The sequence below is a fragment of the Manis javanica genome, chromosome 1, assembly GCF_040802235.1.
Source record: "Manis javanica isolate MJ-LG chromosome 1, MJ_LKY, whole genome shotgun sequence".
In the NCBI taxonomy this organism is placed as follows: Eukaryota; Metazoa; Chordata; class Mammalia; order Pholidota; family Manidae; genus Manis; species Manis javanica.
Window position 1 is genome coordinate 223,217,338 of NC_133156.1, and position 19,523 is coordinate 223,236,860.

A 19,523-nucleotide genomic window follows, 5' to 3' on the forward strand; every position below is an offset into this window, starting at 1 on the left:
CTTGGAATGGAATACCCACTTCTTTTATTAAAGTTAATAAAATTTTATTTTGAAACTTTGTACTATCTCTTGTGATATATTATTTTTAAAACGCTTCAGAATAATTGCTTTAGAAAGTGAAAACAGCTCCAGTTTAATTTAATTTGTAAAGCTATAATTGTGATTGATTAATGTATGAGAGAAATGTAATCTATGTAGTTTTTGTTACTTTTTCAAGATTTAAGAATATTAGCTCTCTGAAAATTATGAAAATGTGGCTATGTAAAATAAAATGTAATTAGTTCATAAAAGTTTTCTGATACATGTTGATAAATTACAAAAACCTCTTAACCCACAAAAACAAAACCACTTCTATTCCAACTTGTTGGAATTCCACGTCAAGGCTTTTCCATGATGTGGCCCCTCTATCCCTTCTTCACTCACTGAAAACATGTCCCAATCTTCCATCCAAGTAAGCAGTGCACACAGATAAAGAAGATTGAACAGAGCCTTGACTACTGCAGATGAGCAATTTGTTAAAAATCAACAAAATAAGGGAACACAACCATACAGAGGAGATACAGAAGAATCTATCTCAGACATAGAATTAATAGAATAAGCAGAACTAGATTTTACAATACATATAGTTGAACCCTTGGAGAGATACGATCAGTTATTTTATCTATGAAATAATTAAATATTGATCCAAGAAATTAAAATTTTCATTGTCAAAATAAGAAATTCATTAGATGGGCTGATTAACAGTGTTTACAGCTGAGGAGCAAATTTGTGAGCTGGCAACTAGAGCAGAGAATTGTTCCTAAGCATATCACAAAATGTAGGGAAGAAAATTAAGAATTGGAGGATAGATTGATGAGTGCAGTCTGATAAGAGTTCCAGAAAGAGGCTAAAGAGAATGCAGAGAGGTGATATTTAAAGAATAGATGTAGTTTCAAGATGGTTGACCAAAGGCATACTACTTCTTCCTCCTTTTATACCAAACCCATAGAAATAATAAGACATTTAGATTAATAAATTCTCTTTCAAGATGGAACAGAAAAAGAATGTTCTAGACTTGAAGCCATAAGACATCTTTAAATGAAGAAGATATATTAAATGAGAAGTTGCAGAAAGGAGCTGCTTATTTGAGGCCATCAATACTGCTGGGACCCTTTATTGCTCTGCCTACTTTGTCAGTACAGATTCAGCATGAGGCCCCCCAGCCAGGAGGCTACTGTTGTTTAAGATGGCAAGTGAGCAATGGGGGGACATGTTTGCATGGCCAAAAACCATGAAAACCTGGAGGAAACTAGCACAGTGAAATATGAACAGCAGAACTACACCCTAGGAAGTAGAGCAGTCAGAATGAAATTTTCAAAACAGGTCAATTTGATTTCCCCAGAAGACCAAGGATGATTAATACAAGAAGTGGAAGTTCTGAAATGATAAGCAATAATGAAAATGAAAGATACAGTTGTTGAACAAACTCATTGAATGGGCTGCATAGCAAACTGGATATAGCTAAAGAACAAATTAGTGAACTAAAAGATCAGGGTGAGAAATTCTCCCAAAACTTGTCATCAAGAGATAGGAGAGTATGAAACAAAGGTCCATGTGGAAGTTCCAATATTTAGGAGTTGAAGTGAGGAAAATAGGCAAGAGATAATATTTGAAGAAATAATGTCTGAAAAATTTCCAGAACTGAAAAAGTATGAGTCCTTAGGTAGAAGGAGCTTACTAATTGTCCAGAAGAATACATTTTAAAAAGAAACAACACAAATCAGCACCTATATACATCCCAGTGATAATGAAGAGAAATTCCTAGGAAGACAGATATTACTAAATTTGGTAGAAGAAGAAATAGAAAATCGGATGGGCTACAAGCCAGTTAAAAATATAGCATAAGAATCAAAGACCTTCACAGCAGAGAAATCATCAAGCCTGGACTGTTTTATAGGTGAGCTCTCTCAAATCTTCAAAAAACAGATAATTTTCATTTTATACATACCATCCCATGAGCATAAGAAAAAAGATTGGAACACATCCAGTTAATTTTACTAGGCCAGCATAATTTCCATAGGCATATATATGCAGAAAAGAAAACTATAAGCCATTCTTACTTAAGAGTATAGATGCCAAAATCCATACATTTAAATAAGGTAGGTAGTATTTAACCTGGAAGTGCAAAGATAATTCAGCTTTAGAAGGTCTGTCCATTGCACCAGCCTAACTGCTGGCTCCAGCAACATGGTAGACTAAGCTAATGTAGCCTCCCATTCCCAGTGACAGACATACATGCTAAATTAAGTATATCAATAAAATTGAAATGCAGAATTGAGTTTAAATGAAAGAGAAATCTCTGGCTATCAAAAATAAAACCCCAAATTGTGGTGTCTCAGGGGTTTATCGGACTGTATATGGGATTTAGGCCAGTGGTTCAGCTTTAGTGACCCCATAGGCATAGGAAATCTAATTGGGTCCACTCAAGGTGAGTAGAACTAATATTCTACTAGAAATGCTCCACTGGTCCAGAGAAAGTGCAAATGGGACTCCCATACAAAAACAATGTCTGCAAAAGGTGAGATTTGTTATAAAAAAATGACAAACTTGATTATGAAACAATCAGCAGGAGAATCAGAAAACACAAAGTATGCCAAGAACTTTAGAAAATGATACATTTTTAAAAATTATATTAGTAAATTTAGGAATAGTGACATTTAAAAAAGGAACAAGCCAATATGAAAAAGGACCAAATTGAACTTCTAGAAATAAAGAATATTAAGGTTAAGCTCAGTGGAGGAGTTAAATAGCAAATTAGGGACAGCTACAGCAAAAATTAGGGAATGGAAAATAGATCTGGCAAAATGAACCAGGATACAGAATACTGACCACAGATATAGGGAAATGGAAAATGTGCAAGGTGATTAAAGGATTTGAAGCATAGAATGAAAAGATCAACCTACAATTCTGTTCCCATCTAATCTATTCAAGAGCAAAGGAGAAATAAAAATACATTTTCAGAAAAAGTCTCAGTGAGTTTGCTACTAATGGTCTGAGTTTGCCACCAATAGGCCATTGCTGAAGCAACTAATAAAGGATATACTTTGGGGGAAAAATTAATTGAGGCAATAAGGAAGAAATGGAATCCAAGAAGAAATGATGGTGCACAGTGGAATTGGTAAATGTGGGTAAATTTAAATAAGCATCATGTATGAAATAATAATAATGACTAATTTTGGTGTGCTTAAATAAGAGGCAGCTAAAGTACTAATTAACTATGAGATGAATAAAGTTGAAGTCTGATTAAAGTTAAAGGATTTTAAGTTGCAGAAGGCCAAGTACAGATGCTGATTAAGATTGTGGTAAATGTTCATGTTAAAATAGTTAGAGGAGGTTCCTGACTTGTCTGAGGATTTAATAGGCTTATGTTTCTGCTTGGATCTCCTCAGATGGCAGCTTGGAGCTCAGGATGATGTACTCAGAGAGAGTACTTTGAAGTAAACATGACAGGAATGGCCTCTGAGGCACCAATCCTGAGCTTTTTCCATTAGGCTGTTGTGCTTCCAAGTGTCAGGGCCTGTCAGCATGTACCATAAACTGAAGACTATACTGTGCAAGGAAATTGCTCGAGGCTGATTGAAAATACAGTCATCTGAGCTCAAAAATAATTTCTTTTCAGAGTGTCTTAGTGCCGGGTCTACAGTTAAGCTAAGGAAAACAAGTTTCAGCCCTGACATAGGAACACACAGTGCAGCGGTGACAGGACAAGACACCTTCTGCTCACCACCTTGGAGGCTGCCCCTTAATGAGGAACTCTGTGTTTCTACCCCTGACTCAATTGAGCTTTTCTTCATGACCCCCACTGTGGTACTTGGTGTCACCAGTCTGTTTCTTGCAAGAATGTCCCACTGTCCTGGGATGTATCCCAATCCCTTTGTGTTCTTTCTCTTAAGTAAGTTTACCTTTTGAGGGGCTGTGTTGTACCATGAAAAGAGTAAGATAGGCCTCATTCATATGAGCTTTAGTTTCTGTACCTATAAAATTGAGACTGTTAACATCTAATTCATACCACAGGATGGTTAGATGAGCCAGTTGCCTGACACTAAATTCTTAGTAAATGTTACTTCCATTTCAAGGGGAAAAAGTAAGCAACCATGAGAAGAGTCAACTGAAAGAATATAATTGACAAAAAAGAAAACAAATTAAAATGAGGAAAATGAAACTAAACCTTAAAAGTAAGCAAGAAAGGACAAAACTAAAAGAAAAAATGAAATAATAAAACAAATAATGATATAATCCATAGAAATAAAAAATACCTTATTAATCAGTAAATTTACTAAATTTTCCAGATTAAAAATAAAGTTATCAAATTGATATTTTTAGAAATCAGATTCTATGCTGTTTATAAGAGACAGCAAAAAAATAAATATACCCACAGAAAAATTGAAAGTTGAGGATAAAAAAAGACATCCCAACCAAAGTAGTAACCAAAATAAATTTACAAAAACTATACTAATCTCAGAAAATAGATTTCAGGGAAAACTCTTTACCAGAGAGGCTGAAATGGTATATTTTATATTATGCATATTTTATCACAATAAAAACTTTTTACCAGAAAGTTTACCAAAGATACAAAGATGAAATTAACAATTATACAAAATACATATCTAATAATTAGCTGGAAAATACATAAATAAGAAAATTAATATAGGCACAATAAAAACTTGAAAAATATGTTTTTAAAATGGGTAATTTTAGCATACCTTTCTCAACTATAATTAGAATAATTTGACGAAACACAATGAATGTAGAAAATTTGAATGTACCCAACAATTAATGATTGCACATTCTTTCCAAACACAAAATTTGATCACAGAAAGGAAGTCTCAAAAGAGAATTAGTATTATATAGACTGCATTCTCTGACTACAGTGCATTTGAGGTAGGAATAAATAACAAAAAGCTGACAAGAAAACAACAGATATATTAGTTTTTGAAAGCTTAGTTGAGTGAACAAATTGCTAAAACAACATTTTTTCTTTTTTAATTGAAGTATAGTTCATATACAATCTTAGATTGGTTTCAAGTATACAATACAGTGGTTCAACAGTTACCCATAGTATTAAATCCTCAGCTTCACTAGTGCAGTTACTATCTGTCAACATAGGAAGATGTTACAGAATCATTGGCTATATTCTCCATACTGTACTACCATCCCTGTGACCAACTTATATTATGATTCAGAATTTATTCCCCTTTAAATTTCCTTTTTGTTCTGCTAATAGTGTCACCTTCCCCATCCACCCACCCAACCCCTTCCCCTTAGTAACTATCAGTCACTTCTCAGTGTCTATGAGTCTACTGCTCTTTTGTTCATTTTGTTTTGTTTTATTTTTATATTCCACAAATAAATGAAATCATCTGGTATTTGTCCTTCTCCGCCTGGCTTATTTTGCTTAGCATAAAACCCTCTAGGTCCATCGATGTTGTTGCAAATGGCAGGGTTTCTTTCTTTTTTATGGCTGAGTAATACTCCATTGTGTATATATACCACATCTTCTTCATCCATTCATCTATTGTTGGATACTTTGGTTGCATCCATATCTTGGCTATTGTAAATAATGCAGCAATAAACAGGGGAACATGTATCTTTTCAATATCAGGGATTTTTTTTCTTCAGGTAATTCCTGGAAGGGGAATTACTGGGTCATGTGGTATTTCTATTTTTAGCCTTTTGGAAACCTCTATACTTCCACAGTGGCTGCAGTAATTCACATTCCCACCCACAGTGTAGGAGGTTCCCCTTTTCTCCACATTCTTGACAACACTTGTTCTTTCTCATATTTTGGATAGTAGCCATTCTTACTGGTGTGATGTGATATTTCTTTGTGATTTTCATTTCTGTTTTCCTGATGATTAATGAGGTGGAACATCTTTTCATGTGCCTGTTGGCCATCTGTATTTCCTCTTTGGAAAAATGTTCAAATCCTCTGCCCACTTTTTAATCAGGTCTTTGTTTTTGTTTTTGTTTTTATGGGGGGTTTTTTGGTGTTGTCTTATGAGTTCTTTATATATTTTGGGTGTTAACCCCTTATTGGATAAATCATTTATGAATATATTCTCTCATACTGTAGGTTTCCTTTTTGTTCTGCTGATAGTGTCCTTTGCTTTACAGAGCTTTTTAGTTTGATATAGTGTCACTTGTTCATTTTTTATTTTTTTTCCCTTGCCTGAGGCAATGCGTCCAGAAAAAAGTTGCTCATGCTTATGTTCAAGAGATCTTTACTTATGTTTTCTTCTCAGAGTTTTATGGTTTCATGACCTACTTGGTCATGAATCCATTTCCAGTGTACTTTTGTGTATCAAGTTAGGCAGTCATCCAGTTTCATTCTCTTGCATGTAGCTGTCCAGTTTCCCCAATACCAGTTATTAAAGAGACTGTCTTTTCCCCATTGTATATTCTTGGCTCCTTTATCATGTATTAACTGATCACATATGTGTGGGTGTATATCTGGACTCTAAATTCTGTTCCACTGATGTATGGCTATGTTCTTGTACCATACTGTTTGGATTACTATATCTTTGTAGTATAGCCTGAAGTCTGGGAGTGTAATCCCCCAGCTTTGTTCTTCTTTCTCAGGATTGCTTTGGCTATTCAGGGCCTTTTTTGGTTCCATATGAATTTTAGGATTATTTGTTCTAGTACATTGAAAAATGCTATTGGTATTTTGATAGGGGTTGCATTGGATCTGTAAATTGTTTTGGGCAGGATGGCCATTTTGTCAATATTAATTATTCCTATCCATGAGCATGGGATATATTTCCATTTATTTGAGTCTTCTTTAATTTCTCTCACGAGTGCTTTATAGTTTTCAGAGTATAGGTCTTTCACCTCCTTAGTTAGGTTTATTCCTAGTTTTTTAATTCTTTTTGATACTGTTGTAAATGGAATTGTTTTCCTGATTTCCCTTTCTGCTGGTTCATTGTTAGTATATAGGAACACAACAGATTTCTGTGTATTAATTTTGTATTCTGAAACTTTGCTGAATCCAGTTATTAGTTCTAATAGTTTTTTGGTGGGGTTTTGGGGTTTTTGATACATACTATCATATAATCTGCAAACAGTAACAGTTTTACTTCTTACTTACCAATTTCGATGCCCTTTATCTCTTTACCTTGTCTGATTGCCATGGCTAGGACCTCCAGTAGTATGTTGAATAAAAGGGGTGAGGTGAGAGTGGACATCCTTATCTTGTTCCTGACCTTATATAAGAAAAGCTTTTAGCTTTTCATCATTGAGTGTGATGTTAGCTGTGGATTTGTCATATATGGCCTTTATTATGTTTAAGTACCTACCCTCTATTCCCAATTTGTTGAGAGTTTTTATTATGAATGGATGTTGAATTTTGTCAAATGCTTTTTCGGCATCTACTGAGTTGATCATATGGTTTGTATCCTTTTTGTTGTTGTTGTTAATGGTTGTGCATGATACTGATAGATTTATGGTAAAACAACCTTTCTTACCAGAACTGCTTCAAGATGAAATAAAAACCCAAATAGTAATATAATCACCAAAGAATTTGAATTAGTAGCTTAAAATTTTTACACAAAATAAAGAATCAGGCCTAAATCACTTTACATGGGTTTCAATAAGTATTCAAAGAAAAGATAAATTCCAGTATTATATAACATTTCCCAGATTCTAGATAAAATAATGAGCATTCCAGTTTCATTTATGAGACTAGAATAACATTGATATGAAAAACTTATGAGGACAGTGAGAAAGGAAAATTACAAGCCATTCTCATGAATGTAAATGAAAACCTAATCAATATATTGTAATGCTGAATCCAACAGTGTATACAGAAAATAATACATCATGACCACAATGGTGTCAGTCCATCAATTAAAGATAGATTATTATAACTTAATGATATTCAAGTTGGATAGATTAACCAACTCTGTATAACCATCTCAAAAGACTCATATAAAATACTTAATCCCAGTATCCATTGATAATTTAAACACACAAACACACACAAAAAAAATCAAACAAAGCCAAAACAAAAAATCTTAGTGATCTAGGAGTAGAAAGAAGTTCCTTAACCTAATATAGGATATTTATAAAAACTCTTAATAAACATGATATTTACTGGTGAATTGTTGAAAGTATTTGTTTTAAGATTGAAAGCAATATAAAGAGGCTTGCTCTATTCAATATTTTACTGGCAGTCCTACATAGCATAGTAAACAAGGAAAAGAAATAAAAGGTTTTTGAATTGAAAGGAATCAAAATTGTCATTATTTGATGATGACTGTCATTATAGGCAGTCTGAAAGAATCTCCAGATAAACCATTAGACTTTAAATAGAGAGGGAACCATAAAGGTAAAAATAGGTAAGTTGGACTGCATCAAAATAAAAAACTTCTGTGCATCAAAGAACATAATAACAATGTAGTGAAAAGGCAAACTATGGAATGGGAAAAAAATATTTGCATGTATCTATACCCAGTAGGTATATCTGATTAGGAGTCCATATCCAGAATATATAAAGAGCTCCTACAACTCAACAACAACAAAAACCAAATAACCCAATTAAAAAATGGGCAAAGGACTTGAACAGACATTTCTCCATAGATGATATATAAATGGCAAACAAGCATATGGAAGATACTTGACATCACTAATCACTAGGAAAATGCACACCCAAACCAGAAAGAGATATCACCTCACACCTCTCAGGATGGCTACTATTTAAAAAACATATATATATATATATACAAGTGTTGGCAAGGATGTGGAGAAATTGGAACCCATTGTTGATGGAATGTAAAATGGTATAGCCACTATGGAAAACAGTATGGAGGTTTTTAGAAAATTAAAAATAAAATTACTGTATGATCCAGCAATTCTACTTCTGGATATATATCCAAAAGAATTTAAAACAGAGTCTCAAAGAGGTAATTGTACAACGACCATGTTCATAGTAGTAGGGGTTCACAGTAGCTAAAACCTGGAAGAACCCTGGTGTCCATTGATGAATGAATGATTAAACAAAATATGGTATATACATACAATGTCTATTGTCCAGCCTTGAAAAGGGAAGACATTCTGATACATGCTGAACATGGATGAACCTTGAGGACATTATGCTAAGTATTAGAAGCCAATCACAAAAAGGCAAATACTGTACAATTCCACGTATATGAGATTATCTAGAGTAGTGAAATTCATAGAGACAGAAAGTGGACCAGTGGTTGTCAGGGGCTCAGGGGAGAGGGAAATGAGGAGTTGTTTAATAGTTTTAGAGTTCCATATTTACAAGATGAAAAGTTTTGGAGACTGTACAATAGTGTGAATATATGTAACACTACTGAACTGAACACTTAAAATGGTTAAGGTGGTAAATTTTATGGATAGTTTGCCACAATTTTTAAAAATGAGGAAAAAACAGCAGGGTTTCTGGTTACAAAATCTATAAAATATTGACATAAATAAGATGTGTATATTCTTTATGGACAAGAATTTATAACTTTATTGAAAGACATTAAAGAAGGCTTAATACATGAGGAGATGAGCACATTCATGAAAGGAATGTTTGGTATTTAAAGATATTCCTCTCCAAAATTATCTGTATATTTGATCAGTTCCCATCAAAATCCCAACAGGATTTTTTTGTGTGATAAATGACAGTCTGGTTTTAAAATTTAAGTGGAAGTACAAAGGCTCCAGAATAACAAAGTACTCCTAAAGAAGAGTATAAGTTTGGGACACCAGTACTATCCGAAAAGACAACAGGGAGCTATAGCGATTAAGTCATTATGACACTGTACAGTGGTAGAAATAGACTATCTAGTAGGAGAATTAGCCATATAGAATAAAATTGTGTTCTTTCCTGACACCTGTCAAAAAAAGTCAGTTACAAGTAAATTCAAACTTAAAAATGAAAGAAAAAAATCACAAAACCTTAGAATACAATGTGGGAGAATATCTTTATGACCTCAAAGAGGGAAATACTAAGATACAAAAAGCACAAAATGTAAAGGCGAAGATTAATAAATTGGGACTACAACTATATTTAAAGGTGACCATTTGTCAAAAACAATAGAGTGAAAAACATTTCTTAGAGTTGTTTCCAAGCTGTAACTTCCTGAGGATTAAAATACAAAAAATAGAAAGAACTCTTACAAATCAGTACGAGAAAGGTAACCAAGTGAAACACTATGCCAAAGACAGTAACAGACATTTCACAGAAGAAGAAACACAAATGGCTCATAAACATTGGGAAAGATGCTCAATCTTTTTCATAACCAGGGAATTGTAAATTAAAACCATAATACCATTTATCACTCACCAGATTGGCGAATGTTAAAATATCTAACAATAACAAAGGGTTGGCTAGAATGTGGAGATTCAGGAAGTCTCTCACACAGCCAATGGGAGTGGAAATCAGTGTAACCACTTTGTAAAAACAAGTTGGCATTGCCTAGTAAAATTAAATGTGCATAACTTATGAACCAGTAATTCCACTCTAAAAGAACTCTTACACATGGTCACCAGAAGACATGGACAGGAAAGTTCATAACAACATTGTGAGTGAGAGGGAAAAAACTGGAAACAACCCAAGTGTTCATCAGCAGTGGAATGGCTATGTAAATTATGATATAATTAAGCAATGAAATAAGCAGTGAAAAAATTACAGTTATGTGTACCAACACGGATGAACTGTAACAATTTTGAGTGGAAAAAGCAAGTTGCAGAAAAAAATATATGTATAGGTTTTAAACAGGCATTAAGTAGATCATTGTTATGTATACATAATTGCTAAAATAATGAAGTCATGGAAATTATTAACATAAAATCCAGGGTGCTGGTTACCAGGAGAGGAGCAGGTGTGAGGGAGTGGGCTGCATTAGCATCAGGGCCCGCAGTGAGGCCTCAGAGTGACTATCATGTTCCATTTCTTGATTTTCATTTCTTTGTTTTATAATGTGTTAAGCTGTACATATACATTTCATACACTCTTGCATTTTTTTAAAATTGTAGCCTGTAGTATTTTTAAGAGACGGGAGGAAATGTTTTGAAAGTAGATAAAGTGAATTAGGTATTGGAAATGCACAAAGATTAAAAATTATCACCTAAAATGTTTGGTGGAGTTCTAATTTTCTAAGTTAAGACCTCCATATGCCAGTTTTGGATCAAATGAGGGGGAATGTAGAGAGACCTAAAGCATGTCTGGGATAGCAGCTTGACGTGTGGAAGACGCAGGTCCCTGGACCTGGACTGCCTTTCTTCTTCCCTTACGCCTTCTTCACATTGTAAATATTTAGTGACTTGCAAGTCCTGGGCATTGTCCAGAGAGGTAGTAGCTCTATTTTGGTGCTTATAGCAGTTTTTGAACTTGTGCATACAGGCTTTGTTAATCTTAGCCTACTAAACTAACTGCAGCAAAATTCACTTCAGGTCCATATCAAATTCACTATTTCAGATCTTTTTAAGGAAATCATTTACTGACATGCTTAGACAACCTAATTGAATATGTATCTTTAAAATTTTCAAGGTAATACCTGTTTTAGTTTGGCCCTAACCCTTTAGTATTCTGATTCCTATATATATTTATTCCCATTTTTTTCTTTTCTGTACATGTCAGACCTCTGATGTACTCTGATTATTTGGAATTGGCTTTGACTTATTGATTTTACCTTTCTAGCTATAACTTTTGAGACTCAAAATTGAATCTAATCTTAAATTTTGATTTAAAACAGTATTTTCAAAAGAATAATGGAGCATAGTGCTAGAGACTATTAGGTGGCACAAAGGGAAACATTTTTCATTATAATAATCGAGTAGTTATTTTAGTTCTTATTATAAAATACATTAAACCTTTGCTTTCATGGCTGTTACAGCTCAGGATGCAGCTAACGTAGTCTCATCTCATATAGCCTCAATTAAGGACTCATATGGTTCTCAGATATAGCAAAAAATGATGAAATTAATACATGGATTATAGATGTAGTGTTGTAAAGGTGAATTAAGATATCCCTGATGTCCTCTGTCTCTTAGTTGTATCATAACTCTCAAAAATAAAATTGGCATGGTTTGGTCAGGAAGAACAATCTAGAAAATCAGCAAGGTGAATAATTTGTTCAAATAGGACAGGTTCTGGAAATACAAAGATGAGTATGGTGCTTTCAGTTAACTGAGCTGCTTGTCATTTATGCTGGTATGAGGTGTAAGGTGAGGAGAGATAGGGGCAGATAAGAAAGCTCTTGTTTGGAATGGGATGGTCTGTTTTTGGATCTTATTTTATGAGTGATTATCAGCCTTCGAAAGATTTTATGCAAAAAAGTGACTTGAGTTCTGGGGGCAGGGTGAAGAATCGGTCACATTGTAGATAATTCTTGGGCAAAGGAAAAATGGAGAGCAGTTAGAGGCAAGTTCATAATTTCCACTTTGTTTAGCTTTATATAATTTCCAGGAAATTATATTACACTTTTCCCAGAATTTAATATGTTGAAGGGGATAGTGGTAGGTGATTTGGAGCCAATATAGGAAGTTTCTGAAGAAAATGGTGTTTTCCAGTCTGTACCATTAAGCAAGGTATTTACTTTCCCTATATTGTCTTAAAGGCCAAACAGATTTTTAAGTATTTTGTGTTAAAATATATGCAAGCAGCATATCAAAGTTAACTGGAGATGTGGTTTTGATGAGGCACAGAACTGCAAACAAGTTCTATATTCCAGTGGTATATATGGTGATAACTGCAGAAGCAGTGGAATGACGTTTAAATTTTTTTGCAGTGAATATCCTGTCATGACATACTCAGACAACAGCATTATTTAAAGGGAATTGGGTGAACAATAAAATCAGTATATGGAGAACCTTGATTAGTATGGGTTTCAGGCATAAATGTTCTACTTAACTGTGGCATATTGTTCACTTTTGTACATACTTACTGTTGAATCTTAGACTTGATGGTCTTTGGTATGTATGATTCTGCCTTCCAGAGAAAAGTATTAGTGTGCTAGCTTATTTTTGTACCTTCCACATATCATAATTTAGAGTTTCCTGTGTATGTGAACATACTTATTTGTGTCTGTATACATAAACCCTTAATACCAAATGTTCTCCCTTAGGTTTTCTTGGGAATCTTCTCTTAATTGAAATGTTTGGGGATGTGGCTTAGCTAATTTGCTAACACTCAAAAGCCGTGAGTTTTTAACATTATCTTAGCCTTTTAGCATTTCAGTCCAGCAAAAATTTCTGGCACTGTTGAGGAATTAGTTATAACATCTTATCAAAAATGATCCAGGAGTGTCAAAAGAGGGAGTTGATGCAAAGGGCACAGAGAGAGATTCAAAAGTGAAGTTAACATTAACTTGATGGTGTGACTGCATAGTTGTAATGAGGGAGTAGCGCAGAAATGAAGGACCACAAATAACCTTGGAACAACTGTAGGTTCCTTTCTGCATGGCCCACTAATGTTGATTATAATGTAACTTTGTATTTGAAAGGATGTTTCCCACAGTTCTTGTCACCAAGTTCTTTTGAAGATTCAACTCCTTATTTCCCTTACTTTCTGCTTTGACACAGAAATCCCCTGCAAAGAAGCTGAGCCATGCAATTAGTAAATCTTTGGGATGTGTACCCACCAGAGAACCCCCGCATCCTGTTTTTCCTGAGCAACCAGAGAAACCACTTGACCTTGCAAATATAGTGTAAGTATATACTGATATGTATAAAGATTATGCTGAAATGGAGACATTGCTGAATTCTTTTGGATCAAAACCATGTATCACCTAATGTGAACACCTAATTTAAATTTCTCTGGTTTTTACTTAACATTTGGGGAACTTAAGACTTCAAGTTTTCATCCCTTTAAGCCACCATAACAACCTACATGAAACCTAGCTCCTGAGTCCTGAAGCCTAAGTCATATAGTGGTCTCCAAGAGAAACGTTAATACATTGCAGAGCAGTTACTGGTTTCAGCAGATTGCCTTTTTTGGTTTCTTCCTTTAAATCCAGCAGTAGAGATTTTTTCTTCTCTACAGCAACAATACCTGTAGAAATTTAAAAAATCAGTTTAGCCAACATGGAAATGAAAAGCAACCTAATTTGCCCTTCTTGTATTAAGAGAAAATAGGAAACACAAGACTGTATTCTATAAATAAAATGGGTGTTTTATTTTTCATTGAATATTCATGCTAAATAAAAAGCTAGAGGGGAACAAAAAGTTAGAGAAATAGAGGAAAAGTAAGGAGGAGGAGAAACCTTGAAGGATAAGACTCAGCCTCTAAACTGATCTCTTTAGTCTGAGTGAAATGTTGTGTTAGGTGTACCTTGCTGGATTCAGCTGGCAGGTTTTTTGATCCTTAGTCTTTATCAGCTGTTTAGAAGTTTTCGTGTTGGAATAGATACCCATTTTCTTTTACCCACCTGAAAGTGGGTAGATTGCCCAACAAGCTCTTAGGACTCTTGATTTTTGCTTTCTCTCTTTGATTCAGTAATTTTAAAACCTTTCATACTTACTGAAATAATACACACCTGTAGATTAAAAATTCAATAATACAGAAGAGCATGTAATGAAATGCAGCACATCCTCCTTACTTCATTGTGGTGTGTATGGGTTTTAGGTTTATCTACTAGTGGGTACCTCTAAGTTAAATATTTGGAGCACCATTTTTTGACCTAACAGTTTTGGATGCTGCCGTTTTCCTTCTGTGGTACAAGGAATCAACCTCATAACTCCCCATATCAAACTGTCTCAGTTTTTCATAATTACATCACCATTTTTTAAGTTGCTTACCTTTGTAAAAACTTTTAAATACTATTCTTAAACCTCTATTTCTTGTAACTTCTTCAACTAATTTCCAACTAAACTGAGGAAATTAGTACCTTCTATTTCTCCCTTCTCCTTTTGCCTCCTAACGTCTGTCATCTATGCATTACTTTTATATTGTCAAATCTGGTAATATTTCTGTTCTCTTCTGTGACCATAACTAAGTCCTCTGAGATTTACTAAGAGTTAAATCTCAAAGTTGAAAACCAAACCCAGCGCTGACAGTTAATATCATCACAAAGTCAGACTGTGTGCTGTGATTCTGTGTGTCTCTTTGTGTAGTTCCAGTGTCATATCCCTGTGAGGTCATTCACTCATCAGAGTGCTTACACACCAGGACTGCTCAAAATCATGCCTGTTGATTGGTAACTGGGGTGACCTTCTTGTACTGTTTTACCTTCAGATCACATACCTACAGTCCCTAACAGCTCCAGTAGATGTCAGGCATATTTCCTTGACCAATTTATTGTGTCCCTCTTCTGGTAAGTTGAGAACATTAAGAAGGATTTTCAAATAAATCTCAAGCAAAACCAATTTACTCACCGTCAACAATCTAGCAACTTTTCTTACTAATCCAACTCTAAGAGAAATTATTGTTTCTTTTGGTCAAAACATTTTATAAAACTTCTAGCTCTTGATGTCTCCAATAGACTTTCTGCTAGTCTAATTCAAGCAGTTTGCTGTTGCTCAGAATCTAATTACCTAGCCACATAGTCCTTATATCTAATTTCTTTAATTAGTGGTTTAATAACCATTACATTTCAGTTTATGGTTATTTCTAAGTGAAAGTATAAGTTCCTGATGTTGGCTTAGTTATTTATTCCTCTGAATTTCAGAAAGAAAAAGCATGACCAGTGTTCTATGGGACACCCCTGTAATTGATCTATTCTCTTAAACAGTGGTTGGCAAACTATAGCCCAAAGGTTAATTTCAGCCTGTCACCTGTTTTTGTATGGCCTATGATCTAAGAATAATTTTTATATTTCTGAATAGTTGAAGAGAAATAAACAGAATAGTATTTTCTGAAAATTATTTGAAATTCAGATTTCAGTGTCCATAAATAAAGTTTCACTGGGACAGAGCCATCCTTATTCATTTGTATATTGTCTATGTCTGCTGTTGGGCTTCAATGGCAAAATTGAGTCTTTGTGACTGAGATTGTATGACTCTCAAAACCTAAAATATATACTGTCTAGCTCTTTGTGGAAAAAATTTGCCAACCCCTACTCTTTTTTTAAAAAAATTAAAGTATTGTTAATACACAATCTTATATTGGTTTCAAATGTACATCACAGTGATTCATCAGTCCCTGTAATTGCAAATTATTGTGCCCCTTTATTATCCTCCTGTCCCTCCCCCTTGGTAACCACTAGTCACTTCTCGGTGTCTATGAGTCTGCTGCTGTTTTCTTCCTTCTACTTTGCTTTGTTTTTGTATTCCACAGAGCCAACCCTACTCTTAAAGAAGGGTTGATAGAAAGTACAAATTTAGGGCACTTTGTGCTTCTTAATTCTCCTTTTCTCTGAATGCTCATCATATTCTTCGATGGTCCAGGTTGTTTTTTCCATCCAAGGGTGAAGGTTTAATTGGTAACTTCTGTTGAAGCATTTGGATAAAATTTGTTACCTAGAAGCCAGACTGCCTTCGTAATTGCTTCTTGCTGCTTATGCATATAAAATATGGAGCATGTTTGAACAACTAAGCCAACCAGTTTTCTCCACACCTTGCATCAAAACAGAATTAACCTAGACAATGAAAAATACTGTTATTTTAATTATAATTGTAAAATAATTAAAGTAATACTTTAATATGGATCTTATTTGTTCTATTTTAACAGCTCTGCTGCTTAATACTCAGACTCTATATATGCATTACTTTGATTTGATCAAAACATACCTGTCTTTTGTTATTTTTTTTCCTATATCAACCTCATAGATTTTTTACTTTTGACAGCTGTACTTGAAACATGCGGTACTTTCAGTGTTTGTGAACTTTTTAATATAACATGAAAATTCTGCCCATTTTATTCTTATTCAAAATGACTTCAAGTAGAAATTCACCAGACCAGGAATAATGTAAGACCATTTGTAACCCTGTGAAAAAACAAGTCTAACTTCTTGTTTGTTATTTAGTTATTAAAGCATATTTTTGTGATGCTTCTTTTAAAATGATGGATGAATCTAGAGTTGTACATGGCTTTTTGTGGCGGGGGTGCTTCTGGCTAATTATCCTATGCCAAACTGAATGCCTCATTGTTTGCAACTTTCTTTAATAAGCCAAATTTGTTGTTTTTTTTCTTTTTCAAGGACAGTTATTAACTGGCTTCACTGTATTCCATATAAATTGTGACATGTTATAGAATTGATAATATTGGTAAGTTAGTCTAGATTGCAGTCGCTCTCTTCCAGAAGCCATTTACTGACTATGTGTTGTGACTGGAGCTTTGTGCTTGGTGCTGAGAATAGAGTCTTAGTTGAGGAAACTGACAAGACAATACTTTACTCTTAGATGGCTAAGTGAATCTGATGTTCTAGTCACTTGAAATCAAGACTATCAGATCCATTCTAAATGCCTTCATCCCTGAGACCGAACCTATTTGGAAAGTTATAATTTTGAGCTATTTCTAACAGGTAAGTATTATACTTTGATTCTTAGATCTTAGCTTATCTGATACTAATTCTGTCTTGCATTTTGCTACAGTGGTTTTGAAAAACCTAGGCATTGTGCCATAATCTACTTGCCAGCGGGCCATCAGACACCTCAAATTTCAGGTCTATCTAATTTGACATTTTGAGAAAAGACAAGTTGCTTTTCAATCACCTATTCATACACCCAGGAATGTGAAGGTTCTTACAGCTCTGAGGTCGTAATTCATCTGATAGGAATTCTATCTTATATTTTGCTGAGGTGTTTTGAGAACCTAGCAGCTGAAGAATTCAGGATTCTCTTAAGTCTTTGAGCTTCCTTCAGTCCTGGTCTGGTTCCATTTCAGGCTGAAGGTCCCAGATAATCATTCTCTTGTGGGCTTAGAGTTGCTTGCTAACCCTGGGAATACATCTCTCCAAAAAAGAAAGATGGAGCACTGAGAGCAGTGTGTTACTGAAGGTTGAGAGTCATGTGTCATGTAAGATAGTCCCAAGAAATAGGATGTTTTTTTTGCCTGAATGTCAGTGTGTGGGGGTGTTGGGGGTGGGTGGGGTGGGGTGGGTCTGGCATATACTCAGGAACCCACACATGTGAGTATGTATGTGCAGTGCCTGTGTGTGTGTGTGTGAGTAATAGAGAGGGATGGTCAGGTGAACAGCCAGTGTGGCAATTGGTGATGATGCAGTAAGGAGAAACAGCATTATTTAACACAATAAAACTCAGGGAGTAATCCTAGGAGGGTAATTATTTACAAATGGCTGTGACTTTAGTCTGCTGAGTTTCACCCTGCTCTTGGGATTTTTCTCACTCTGTTTACCACTATACTACTGTAATCACTCTGCTTTTAAACTCTAAATCTAGCCTAGCCCAAACACCCATCCCCGGGTTTTACTTTCTTTTTTTAAAATTGCAGTAAAATACAAATAACATAAATTTACCCTCTTAACAATTTTAAAGTTTTCAGTTTAGTAGTGTTAAATATATTTACATTGTTGCAAAACAACTCTCCAGTATATTTTCAACTTGCAAATCCAAAATAATATATCCATTAAACATCAGCTACCCTTTTACCATGAGCCCCTGCTAACCACCATTCTACTTTCTGTTTCTATGAATTTGAGTACTTTGTATATCTCATATAATTGGAATCATTGTTTGTGTGCCTTTTTGTATCTGCCTTATTTCACTCAGTATGATGACCTCAAGGTTCATTCATGTAACAAATGTCAGGATTTCCTTCCTTTTTGAAGGTAGAATAATATTCCGTTGTATGTATAGACCACATTTGTTTGTCCATTCCTTTGTCTATGGATATTTGGGTTGCTTCCATCTTTTGGCTATTCTGAATAATGCTGCTGTGAAGACGGGTATGCAGATATCTCTTTGAGACTGCCTTAAGTTCTTTGGGGTATATACCCCGAGATGGGATTACTGGGTGATATGGTAATTCCATTTATAATGTTTGAAGAAACTCCATACTGTTTTGCATAACAGTTGCACCATTTTACATTCCCACCAACATTGCAAGAGTTCCAGTTTCTCCACATCCTCACCAACACTAATAATTTTCTGGGTTTTGTTTTTGTTTTATAGTGGTCACTCTAAATTAGTGTGTGAGGAAGTATTTCATTGTGGTTTTGATTTGTCTTTTCTTTTTTCTAACAGTTTTAGTGAGGTATGATTTACATACCATACAATTCATCCACTATGACACTTAAGTGATTTTTAGTAAATTTATATAGTTTTGCAAAAATCACCACCATCCTGTTTTAAAACATTTCTGTCATTCAAAAAAGTTCCCTTGTACTCATTTTTGGTCAATCCAAGTTCCCACCTGTAGCCCCAAGCCAACCACTGATATACTTCCATTTCTGTCTTTTCTAGAAATTTCATTAAACAGAATAATGTAATATGTGGTCTTTTATTTCTGACTCCTTGATTTAGCATGATATTTTTGAGGCTTATCCATATCATTACAAGTATCAATAGTTTATTCCTTTCAATGCTAAAAATACACTATTGAATGAATATACCATGTTTTATTTATCCCTTCATTG

The 19,523-nt window shown here is 34.5% G+C and overlaps 1 protein-coding gene across 4 annotated transcripts in view; it reads left to right on the forward strand.

Moving 5' to 3' along the window:
• Positions 1-19,523, forward strand: part of DTNB (dystrobrevin beta) — a 248,010-nt gene that overhangs the window by 119,779 nt on the left and 108,708 nt on the right. For all 4 annotated transcript variants that reach the window (XM_073215680.1, XM_073215687.1, XM_073215682.1 and 1 more), the window contains one exon: positions 13,573-13,697. In XM_073215680.1, coding sequence (XP_073071781.1) covers positions 13,573-13,697 — 125 coding nt within the window. The remainder of the gene's footprint in view (positions 1-13,572; positions 13,698-19,523) is intronic.